The sequence below is a fragment of the Haliotis asinina genome, chromosome 13, assembly GCF_037392515.1.
Source record: "Haliotis asinina isolate JCU_RB_2024 chromosome 13, JCU_Hal_asi_v2, whole genome shotgun sequence".
In the NCBI taxonomy this organism is placed as follows: Eukaryota; Metazoa; Mollusca; class Gastropoda; order Lepetellida; family Haliotidae; genus Haliotis; species Haliotis asinina.
The window spans coordinates 47,458,896-47,472,117 of NC_090292.1; the positions used below are offsets into that span (position 1 = coordinate 47,458,896).

At 40.7% G+C, this 13,222-nt stretch overlaps 1 protein-coding gene across 1 annotated transcript; it reads left to right on the forward strand.

The window, feature by feature from the left end:
* Positions 1 to 1,092: 1,092 nt before the first annotated feature.
* Positions 1,093 to 11,209, forward strand: LOC137260191 (uncharacterized). Its single transcript, XM_067797889.1, has 4 exons — positions 1,093 to 2,152; positions 9,618 to 9,683; positions 10,062 to 10,148; positions 10,459 to 11,209. Exons 1-4 carry the CDS (start codon positions 1,126 to 1,128, stop codon positions 11,070 to 11,072), a joined length of 1,794 nt encoding a protein of 597 aa, XP_067653990.1. The 5' UTR covers positions 1,093 to 1,125; the 3' UTR covers positions 11,073 to 11,209.
* The last annotated feature ends 2,013 nt before the right edge of the window (positions 11,210 to 13,222 follow it).

Genomic DNA, 13,222 nt, shown 5'->3' on the forward strand with positions numbered 1-13,222 from the left:
CACCATCCGGGAACCCAACCTACGGTAAACAGATTGCCCATTTCGCTCGCTCTTTGCGACCAGCATTTGGACGCTATGGACCTAGTTGACCCGGGTCCACACGGAGGTTCAACAGCTCTTAGTGTTACCCAGCACCCACCACGAGGAGGTGGCTGGTCATGGGTACCAGTGAGGCACAGCATGATGTCTGAGGAGATATACGTGAATCTGAAATATTAATGGCCCAAGAACTGGTCTGTGTTTGAGGACCCTTGCACAGTGACCTGAGCTGTTCAGATGGAATAAACTGTGAATAACAGCCCAATCTCGTCTTCTGAACGTGGGGTACTGTCTCCACCTAGCTAGACTTGTCTGGCGGTAACGTGGACACAACATTGACTGTATCCCTGGGTGTAGGGTCCAGATGATGTGTTCCGTCAGCCACTGGTGTACACTTCTCTCCGCGTGGCTATCTTGTTCTATTCACACGTCGACACTCGCCCTGCTGCGTGTATTTCCTTGCTCGCGTCTTCAGAGATGTTGTTGCATATAGACGATCCAATGCGCATATACAAAGATATAGTGTTGTAACTATGCATTAAATCCCCAAGACACACAAAACCGTGTTTATGAGTATCATGCCTCCCAGACAGGCAATTTGTGTGTTGTTTCAAATCACGGCATTTAAGGGTTGGCGTCTTCACCGGCTCATGACCTTGACCTTCAAGTTTGGATGTGCAGCTCAGCATTCCCATCTAGCCATGTCTACACACACTGCTGGTGTAGCATGTGGTTCTCCTAGCTGGGCGCCATGTCTACACACACTGCTGGTGTAGCGTGTGGTTCTCCTAGCTGGGTGCCATGTCTACACACACTACTGGTGTCTCGTGTGGTTCCCTTAGCTGGGCGCCAAGTCTACACACACTATTGGTGTCTCGTGTGGTTCCCCTACCTGGGCGCCACGTTTACACACACTGCTGGTGTAGCGCGTGGTTACCCTAGCTGGGCGCCACGTCTCCACACCCTCCTGGTGTAGCGTGTTTTTCTCCTAGCTGGCGTTGTACGAGACACTTCAGTCGAGCTATATAAAAGCTGTTTACCCAGCGGCGAGCCAGTCGCCTTCCCATGTGCGTGCAGTTCTGAGCTATGGACCTATCAACACTTGTATTCCTGAGTCTTGTATTGTGCGGCATGCAAGACGTACATGCTGATGACAGTTTAGCAAAACTGACTCCATGTGTGAGAGGGGTTGAACATGACCTTACCGCTTGGAAATTTCAAACTGAGACTAAACTGATGAACAAGTTTAAGGTTTGGGAGGAGTCACTGAAAGAAGAACTAACTTCAACATTCCTTCCTTCATTGATACAACATCTCGTCAAACAAGCGATTACAAGCTACCTAATTGAATATGATACTGGGCATCCGATCAGTGAACACGTTCTCGATGAGGTTCACAGCTTAAAGGACAATGAACAAAACATAAAGACACAACTACAAGCAATAACACAAGACTTAAGACATGTTGAACAGGAAATAGACACCTACAGAGAAAGTGTTGGAAGAGAACGTAACGAGTTGACCAAAGACATCCGGGCTCTACAGCAGCAGGTGAATCAGACAGTAGTTCGAGCAACCTCAGATGCAAGGTTATTGAGATCAGAACTCAATCAGACCATTGATGACCTGCTCGAGACAAACCAGACACTCGCTGGAATCACACAGGACTTCAGGACGCTAAATACCAGTTGTGTGGTGACGGAAAAAGAAATACAATCATACCGGGAGGACGTGCAGGAAATGCAGAGAAATGTTTCCACAGACATTAGGAGTTTAAACATTCAGTTGAATCAGACCATTATTTACTTGTTTGACACAAACCAGACACTCACTGGCCTCACACAGGACCTCAGGGCGTTGAATACCAGTTGTATGGTCATGGAAAAGGAAATAAAATCATACCGGGATGGCTTACAGGAAATGTGGACAAACGCATACACAGACATTCGGAGTTTAAACATGCAGCTGAATCAAACCATTAGTGAATTGTTTGACACAAACCAGACACTCACTGTCCTCACACAGGACTTTGGGACGCTGAATTCAAGCTGTTATGGGATGGGGAAAGAGATCAAAGAGCCTTCAACCACTACGTATCCTGGAACGACTGAAGGTGAGACTTTTAGCAGAGATTTGTTGCTCAATTAAGATTTTATTCTGATATTGCGACCGAAATAATAAGAATAACATTGATTTGTTTCTCAGCCTTGGGTTCACATGATAACATAGGATTAGGCTGGCATGGCAGCAAAAGGGTTAATGTACACATTAACTTGGAGTTTTAGGCATGAACAAATGGGGTTTATTTGATAACCTAGGACTTACAAAACATGTAAACGTTGGATTAGCATGCAAATGAACACTACCTACATCTTAGGCATGTAAGCATTTATTTAGCAAGTAAGGACAACCAAGGGCTTACAAGGCATATTAACGTTAGCAGGCATGACCAGTGTATATAAAAGTTACGAGATATGTAAAAACTGGGCTACCAAGTAAAGCCACCCAAAAGCTTACAAGGCATATCTATGTGGAGTCAGCAGTAAAGACCCGGTGTATATAAGCCCTACCAAGAACGGTACTTTTATCTTCATCTCAAGAGTAACATCTGGTTGTGACTTCAGCAACGACAACTGTCTCTGAGCAGACGCTCAATCAATACTAAAAACAGATTTTATTTCTCGTCACTGATACACTACAACATGTCTAATGTCTGTTTGAGAGACAAAGTCACACCAAAGATCAAGCTTAGCCAGTGTGTCAAGATCATTGACGATTCTGTATATCTAACCTCCGCCCAGCTTGCTCCAATCTTATCAGTTTAATCCCCGGCATGAGTTCTACAGTAATTCTCTCGTATTTAACGCTGATGTAAAATGGTGAATGTCAACTCTGCTGTGTTCACACTAACGTACCTCTGCACCTATACATATTTGGGCAAACTTACTAACTGACATCAAATTAGAAGACCTGGCGTTGCTAGATCAGAACCTTTAGGTCAAACCTGTCCAGCACAGCCCCGGTTAGCTACACACAGGACATTGTATGTAAAAAGCAATCTCAGTATGGCAGAAATCTGAACTTCATACTGAATGAAACCCTACACCGGATTGTGTCCATGCTTATGCGTGAATGCCAACACTTTTAGAATGTCCTGGTAGAACTTACTTTGGGATTACCCTTTAATGATTAACACTACACCAAGTAGTTCTCCAAGAGTGGGAGGAAGTTAACTCGGGGAGTCAGGCAGTGCAAGGCTGCGAATTAGGTCTTAAAATTTCTTCACTGATAAACATTCTAATTGCAGAGGTATATTTGTCGGGAATCTGATGAAATAAATCACCAGGTTATAACTATTGGGTGATGCAGTGGTAAACGCTGTGCACAGTTAGCATGTACAGCCACACACCCACGTTTTACTTTCATTTATTTTCAGTACACAACAATCATGACATGACTGACTCAGACTATGGTATTCTGAATAGACGGGCAACTTATGGCTATTGTATCTGAACATAGCTGTAATATATACTGGTTAACGTTACATTGCCACCGTTTGTCGAGGAGAAATTTAAACCACGACGCAATATAACCAGATGAGACAGTTAGAGACCTGTTGGCAAAGAAAAGAAAACAAGTCATTACTTTCTTGAAAGAAAAAAAACCCAGGTCATTACTTTCTTGACCGTTCTATATGGCGCAGGTGCATAGTGAATGAACTCTCGCACATAAATACAATATACATGGTGACCAGAGAGCACTGTTTCGTGGTATGTACTTCACACCTAGCCCCCTTGATGCCGAGACCGTCACCTGAAAGAAATTGCCTAACATGTACAACGATGTTGACGGATGACATCCTACCGTTGATCTATTTCTTCCAAAATAGCGGCTTAACAGACAAGGGTACACATGATTATGTGAGGACTCTTCCCTTGATTCAGGAACCTTTTGTACATAAACATGAGATAAATATATTAAATATTGATTATTTGGGGTTATTTATACATTTTGATCGGTTTAATTGTAAGTTAGATAAGAAGCCAGAAATACTGATCATTATCGTTGTCGTTCTGCGTGATTTTGCGTCAGTCATGGCGTCACGCTGAAAGGAAACTTTGATGATTTCTTTGAGTTTAACCTATGTCATATTAGTGATTACCCTTTCCTAGGAAAATACAAATTCTAGTACTTTTTTGGGCTGAGTCCCAGTCCGGGATTTGAACCAGCACCCTCAGAGTCAGGCACCAAATCGCCAGCACGCAAAGTCATCTGCCTAGCCCGCTCAACTATCGCGACGCGGATATCGTACTAGAATTTGTACTTTACTAAGAAAGTGTAATTCCAAATATGACATACCTGATCACTTTCTAAATGGCATTGTGTAATTCCTTTGAGTTATCAAATCATTGCATTGTATGCATTTCTAATTTCCTATGTCTTGCTACAATGCTCTTTCCATACATATTCTAAAGGTACTGAGCCATTACAAGCAATGAATAGATGTCTGGATGTAGTAAAATTTCAGAACATGCTGTGCAGTGTAAAATCGGAATTTTACATTGTTTACATTTGAAACAAGCGCAGTCTTTCGAACACAGCGTCCCTTTTCAAATCAATTAGCTTTCGTTACATTTCATCTAGAGAGTTGGTATTGATGACAAAGACCAGTTGTAGTTTAATTCTAAAACGTACGGGGAATGCGGAATCTTTTTGAATTTATCTTCCCTTCAATAATCCGTTAGGTGCGCTGATCCGGACGGTCCAACCTTTAACTGACAGCGCATGTCGTATGCGCAATGTATGCCGTATGTGTTACTATTACTCTTAGAGACAGTTGACCAGTGTAGCTTTCGCCTTCACTGGTAGCGTTCACGCCGGTGCATTGACCGTATCTCTTTTCCCTCTTACCACGACATATCAAGTGTTATGTCCTGAAAAAATGTATTCCATGATTCTACGATGCACCTTGGATGGCGAAATGGCAGTTCGAAGAGGTAGAATCAACTGTCATGTTCTGTCGTTTTGTTGAAGTAATGCAATCTGTAATTTAAATCTGGCGCGAGATGTCTCAGTATCACACGTTTAAAATTGAAGTGTATTTTCACGGTATGTGTACATACTCAAATCGCTTTAGTATTACGCCCGACATGGCTGCATTCATGTAATACACTACAGCGGTGGGCTGATGTGGCACATGAAATGTGAAACACCGAAAGTCTTGTCATGTATATTTCATGGGCTGTATAAGATGGGATTGAGATTTTTGTACCAGTAGCGGACACGAAATATGTCAGTCATCGCCTTCACGTAGACAGTTTTCAAATACGATAAACATGGGCATAACTAAAATCTACTTTTTTTATGAGGGCAACGGTTTGTAATGCATGAAATATAAAATCACTGTATGGATAAATAATGCAATAAAATTCAACAAACTTCTACAGTGACTGCATTTTCATTATCCTGAATTACGGATATAAATAAAAATGTTTTGATTTCTTAAGTTTTAATAGAGGGAAATAATATTAAAATATTAATTTATTAAATATACTGTTTAAGACACAGAAGAAGCAAAACTATGATTAGGTTAAGTACATATTCAAGGGCACTTTCCAAATGCTGTGTTTCATTACAGAACTAAACAATACATACATTCATATTGATAATATATTTCAGCATAATAAATGTCACTGTTAAGTGTTTTCAGCATCAAATGGTTTACATTTTCCTGCAGTGTCTGCATACATCTTGTCTTCCCAATGATCAGATTATTATAAAAATAATGAAAACTCTCATCTTATTTCTTTGTAAACCTAGCTATTCATGTTTTATTGCAAAACACTGTTTTTTTCTAAATTCTCATACACGTTTATTTATAAAGTCAACACCTTTCCCACTTTACATTATATCTGCACTCTACAGAGTTTTTGTATGTTGGTGCATGTGTACTTTAATATTACATTACACATGCATGACTTTATTCAGTCATTGTACAAATTATCCAGTGAATTTCTCATAAAATAAATAAATCCATAAACATATCTTCATAGAATAATTGTGGAGTTAAATTCGAATTTATGGCGACTAAAAGATATATTTGATATTAATCACATTTTCTGTGTTAATTACAGACAAAACCTAAAGTTTTCTTTAAGAACTGTTCAGTGAAAATCAGAATGAAAACGTGTACAAATTTAGATACTATATGGTTTGTCAACTTAATGTTACCCAAACACTAAAAACATGTGTAATGTAATTATATTATACACATACGCTTCGGTGGTCAGAATTATATGTTGTTCATTGAGACAATTCTCTCTAAATGACTATTTATATAAAGAGCTTTAAGTGGGGTAAGCATTATATTTCAAGCTATGATGACGGGTGTTTCTGATGCAACCGACTAATTGCTTAGATAACAGGTGTACGGCTTTTGTGTAAGTATGTATAAAAATATACAGTAGCATCAGCATTTAAAACCAACATGGATTCAGAGGAGTGGGAGCTCAAAACGTAATTTATAGCTGTTACATTCTATGCGGAATTTTAGTATAATTTAGTGTATTTTAGTGTAATAATCACAAACTGGCGAGAAAGACCTTCTAGGGATCGATTCAGTACTTCGCTGGTTGGAGGTGTATCTCTAATTTTTTCTTTCGTTGAGATTTAATGCCTATGATGAAATTTAATGCAAGTAAACTTACAACAGCCAGCGCCTTCGTCTTCTTTTCAGTTATCGCCCCTCGCTACGAAAAGATCGCCCACTTACTGATGCATTTGTGGCAGCTGACAATGAAATATACATGATGTATTTGGTGTCTCAATACCGACTTTCGCCAAACATGATTTTGTAAACACCATTAAAGATGGCGGAAAGCGCACTTCGGCATTCGTGTAAGTGTATTGTGGAAAACATCTCAACCGACTCTGGGTCATCGGCAACCGCAGTAATGATCTCATGGAAACCTGATATCAGTGATCATTATTATGCTACATGTATTTTGTTTTAAAATTCAGCACAGCCGGTTATTATCCGGTCTTGACATTTCATTTTGAAAGACAATTGTAATCACTTTAGTTTTGTCTGAGATAATAGTGAATGGTAACACAAAACAGAAAATTACCCACAGAAATCAAAACTGTGAATTATATTTGTGTGCTTGATATATTTAGAATTTTAAGTGAGGGTTGACGTGGATATGTCCCTCTGGCATCCAGGGGGCTAAACTGAGTTGGGGAATGTCTGTCTACACGTAGCAAAACATACGTTATAAGCAGGGTGCACTGTATCAGGGTATCTCTATTTCACACCCTGACTGAGTTGGGGAATGTCTGTCTACACGTGGCAGACGCCCCCCTACATTATTTTTACATATTACGTATCATTTCCATTCCATTGCCAATATTCAAAACAGGTAAGATTTCTAATATCAAAACGCTTCACTTAACTTACAAGAACAAATCTCCGCTTGGATTAAATTCATCCGAATCTTGGTCATCATTTTCTATATTTTCAGGTTCAGTTATGTTAAAGGGTTTTGTTGGTTCACACACACAGCGGATAAACGTAAGAACCGTAACAAAAGGATCATCGGAACGACGTAAATATTTCTTCCTCACGATGTACTCCACAAAATAGCTATCATACAGTCCTTTCGCTGTTCCATACCTGGGCCGGGACGCTTTCACTGCTCTCCACGTACTCCCAGTTTTATTAGTGCACGCACCATTCTCTGCATTCCCAAATTCCTTACTATGATTTACTGTCACATGTACACATCCCACCTCATTCAGTCCTACATACGCCTTCCAACAACCTGAATGAATTACTGATCCCAGTCACACCCACTTTCTCAGCACACTCAAAGGGTATCTGCATCAGGCTTCTCCAAAAACATCCTGTTACTTTCTTTCTCGGTACCCCGAAACACTCACACAAAATCCACTCGCCTTCCTCGGTGAAACTTGTGCTTCCCAAACTTATTCTCATCAATCTCCACTTCAACCTCTGACCCACATATCATCTCATTCTCCTGTTCCACCGCAAGCAAACACACATCTCTGCAATAATTCAACCAGTCAACCAAAGCGTGATCAGACGTAACTGCCCTTTCAAAAAATTATCTCGCACTTGATAATTCCAATAAAATGTCAGTTTCATGATTTCACTAACCGAACAAATGACCTTAAAAACACCCCAAAATCACGCCTTGCTACAATGTTATTTTTGCATTTCTTATTTTAACAACGCCACGCATAGCCCTCCGACTCAAATCCTTTCGTTTTCCCATACTCCCACTTTCATACTTCACACACTTCACACAAACATCTCCAATCAAACCAAACGCTTCCAACCAATCCATCGACTTTCTCTCACAACTACACAACTCATACAGGTCATCATACACCTTTCTCTTAACAGCCATTGCTAGGCAAGTGAAATAAACAATGCTGAAATCAAGTGACAAGTAAAAATACAACCCAACACCCGTAGGCGTTTACGTTGTGGCATTCGTAGTAGCCCACTACCTTATTTGGAACATTCGACACGTGCGTCATGATTTGACCAATCAGAGAAAAGGAACGCCATGGGATTTGCCTTTGATTACTAACGATTAGATTGATGTTTTGGAGCATTACTAAAATTCGTGTTTAAAACTCTCGTCTTTGAGACTGGAAGCAGTGTCCTTTGATAAACGACAGAGATATCAACACGTAGCAGTGTGTGGTGGTAAAGATCGAAATGTCGGTTGTCTTTGTCAGTATCAATATTAGAAACAACGAAAATAAAGCATAGTTGCCCTTCCATAATCTACTTTCCATTGACTTGAAACCTGATATTGAAAACATGTTGCAGACATGCACAAAGATACGTTTGGCCGTGTTCTACAGTGGGGTGTATTTCAATGCAATGCCGCAGCCCCGAGTAAAAAACACAATACATTTGAAATGAAAGATTTGACTGGACAGATTTAAGATAATCTCATAAAGTCACCAGTGACAGAGGTATATGCCACTAGGTCAAGGTTAAGGGTAAGAAAGTGTACATAATTTGATCAATATAACAAGTTTCAAGCGAAATCCTGCGTTGTTATGTTTCCCCAGGCCTTCCATTGTCCCCCGTCGGTGACAGGCTAAACACAGGTCTGGGTGTAAACATTGTGTGAAGCAGGTAAACTGCTCTTTATGGATTCCCGGAAGTGTATTTGACTGACATGCGCAGAAGCCATATTTACATCGAAGCGAGCACATCTATAGCCATCTATACAATTCCAATATTTCCACAAAGATCAGTACGTCAACTGTTATCACAGTCAAAAGATAATGGACAGCTTATTACATTTCCTGAGTCAAACTGCGAAAATATATTTAGGGACTGAAATTTCCATTCCACACATCAAATCATGTGTAGCACCTCTCTTATAACAGATAACAGATGTATTTGGACTTGATCCATGTATAATATGGACGGGCCAAACATTTGTGGAAAGCGGAAACTGAGGCAAGTAGTCATAATACTTTAACTATTTTTTGCACCATGTATAGTTTTCTGATTAAAATATTCCCTGTTTTAGCCTCGACTGACCCGAGTCCGAAATCCACGGTTCCACCAGCGCCTGTGACGACACAAGACCTACAGGGTAGGTGGGAAAACCCAGCAGGCAGGAAGTTCAGTTTTTACTTCTCCCTGCATTTACCACACTGATGTATATGCCCGTGGTGACTTTGACTTGAGTCAAGAAAAATCTCACTTGGTATCGATCGATGGTGTCAATGACAAAATTGGGACCTGTAAAAAAATAATATTAGGAAGCGTCGCTTTTTTCGTGCTATTAAAAGTTATCTCCTTCAAACGGAATGAAAAATGATTAACACATTTTCCCATAAGATATGCATTTAGAAATCAATCATGCATAATATTGAAAGGCAAAACATATGTGGAAAGGCGAAAACAGACCAGCAGTAGAAATGCTTATGTGCTTCGTATAGTCTTCTGAACAACATGTTCCCTGTTTCAGCCTCCACCACTGACGCGAGCGAGGATCTGACACCCAGCAAGACGGTTCCACCGACGCCAGTGACGACACAAGGCTCTGATTATAACGGTAGATGCAAATCCCAGCAGTAGCAGTTGTACTGACGCTATCACCTTGTAAAGTTCAATAAAAATCTCTCTCTAGTCGTACACACAATAATGCTACAACATCTGACTCTAACAGAAGGTTATGTATTAAACACTCCATCGTTAATTCCAGAGGCCACATGTTGACATTCCCGTCATGTTGGATTGTTTGTCAGCCATGATGGAATTGTTTAAATGACGTAGCAATGTCCGAGTCACGTATCAACATGATGTAAACATCGTAGATGTGTGAAAAAAGATGCCTGGTGTAGATTATTTACTTTGTGTTGCAGGGACTCAATTACCAACTGCAGGCCGCGACCTGTTCTCCGCAAGCGGGTACGGTGATCTGGAGAGAGTGAAGCGGATCCTGTCAGCGGGTCACCTAAACATCAACTATAGAGGGGGAGAGTTCAGCAGGACACTGGTGATGGAGGCAGCACGGAATGGACACAGGGATGTGGTGGAGTTCCTGGTGGGTAGAGGGGCTGATGTGTCACTGTTGGACAGTGTCGGTGACAACGCCCTTCACTTTGCCTGTTATAATGGACACCTGGAGACCGTGAAGCTGATGATGTCACTGAACGTGATGGACATCAACAGTAGAGGACGGTACAGAAGGACATCATTGATGTTGGCAGCTTGGAGCGGACACAGGAATGTAGTAGAGTTCCTGGTGAGTAGAGGGGCTGATATGTCACTGGTGGACAGTATCGGTAACAACTTCCTTCACTTTGCCTGCTGGGGTGGACACCTGGAGACCGCGAAGCTGATCCTGTCCCTGGAGGTACTGGACGTCAACGCCAGGAACAGAGACGGGGACACAGCGGCCGACTACGCGAGACGCGGGCAATTTTTGCGACATCAGCGAGTGTTGGATTTCCTGATGTCACGCGGTGCACACTGAAGTCAGAGTTGGTGTGGACAGAGACAGAGTCGTTACTGACACTGACGTGTTCACAGTTCACGTAGTCGTGTGTCACGATTCAGGTGATTTCCGTTTTTTCTTGTGAATATAAATAAAAACGGTTGACTGTATTTTCAGACATTTTGTCATGTTTTGTGTTTGTAGCTTCACATGATTAGGTAAGAAAATTGTGAAGTGAGTGTAAACATAAACTATGAGTGATTGTACGTAAATGTCGCCCGTCTTGACATAATTCTGATGTAATTTTGTTCTGAGAATATCGCGAATTGTGAAACAGACAACAACAAACTGTCAGTTTACATGTCGCTGCAGTGTGTGACCTCAGACTGATCCGAGGTTCACCCAGCTGACGTGGCGCCTTTTGTACAGTGACAGTGACGTCACACTGCTGATGACGTTAGAGACAATCAGAGGTGCTCGGTTGTCTTTTCAGCCAGAAATAGCGGAGCACAGTCATACAACACAAGCCGTGTTACTCAAATACCATTTCCTCGCTGCTGCTTAAAGAGAGAATGGAAGTCTGTAAGTGATTATTGTAGGATTGAACCAGTTTGGTGTCACATTCACCTATTCTGCAGTGACTAAACGCACAATAAACAAACTTAAAGTGAAAACAATCACCGAAAACACCTCAGTTCTATTTATTCCTGGATGCCAAAAGGACAAATGTGTCTCCTCCACTTCTGTTACTCAGTCTAACATAATGTTTTCAGGTAAAATAGAATTTCTGAATTGACCGGCAGTAATTATGCACGTCGTAAATCACGCCATTTTGACACATGCCGAATTCGTCATTCGCGCCATCGTTTACTCTATGTATGCATGTAAATATGATATTTATCCACTGAACTCAATTTTGAACTCAGCCAATTAGTGTTCAGTGGCATGTGTGTTTTGTCAAGTCGCCAATGGTAATGCGGAAATCTCACCTATAAACATGGGATAAGCCTTTAAATCGTCTTGGTGGCAAAGAGAGACGTTGAAGTGAGCTTTACTTTATGCAATGTGTATGATTGTGTGAGTGAGTGAGTTAGCTTAGTTTTACGTCACTTTTAGCAATATTCCAGCAACACCCTGGCGGGGGACACCAGACATGGGTTTCACACACTGTACCCACGTGGGTAATCAAACCCTGATTGTCTGTCATCCATCAAATCGGCCTTTGTGAATCAACCTAGATCACAGATAACCTTGACTTCACCTGCCTTGGTGTGTTTCTTTCAGGAACTTGCTGATGACGCTGTGACAAACGTTAACACATCTTGTAATCAGTCTCAGGGACATATCACCTTTTGTCGTTTTGCCATTTTGTGGGATCAGATAACTGGTTGTGAGACATTTTACTAAATCGTCAACTCACACAGGACTAGTCTCGAAACAGTGTATTGATAAATATGTACATGCATCAATTTCACCAGCAAGCACTAGCAAAACACTTCATGCACGAGCATATTGTTTTCTGAACTGGTGAGACGAATATGTAAGCCACTGAAAACTGTTATTCATTCAATGCATTCATTTGAATGGTTTCATTTACATCGCGTTCAATCAGCTTACGGTCAAGCATGACTGTGTTGTATTCTCTATCACAAGGGATATGTATTTTACAGTTAAAACAATGAAGGATCTTTTTACCAGCGTTAGTTCTCATTTAATTATTGTTTGTTTGTTTTTTGTTTTTTTTAAAAGAAATTGATTTTTGGTTGAATTTTGAGCAATATGTTTCTGTAAAAAGATGTTTTTTAATTTTGGTAGCTTAGATTCGTGACTAGAATTGTTAGTGACTGTACCCTCAAGGGGGGTTGAAGTATTGTAAAATTATTGTCCTCCTGAGAGGGTACGTAAGTCCACAAACATTCGATGTAAATTTAAGTCTACCAGGTTTTCAATCGTAGTATTCTTGTTGTTTTAATTTTGGCGAGCAGTTTGTACACTCTCCAGCGGCTTAAGGGATCGTGTAAATCCAACTAGGGTCCATGCAGGTAGCAAAGGTACTGTAAGTCCCCATCGTCCCTAGTATGGTAATCTACCTTCTGTTGTTGGCTATCTATAGTCTGTTTTTATATTGTGTTGTCTAAATATTGATATTAATTTTAACTATTCATGCTAGTTTTAATTGAAATTGTAAT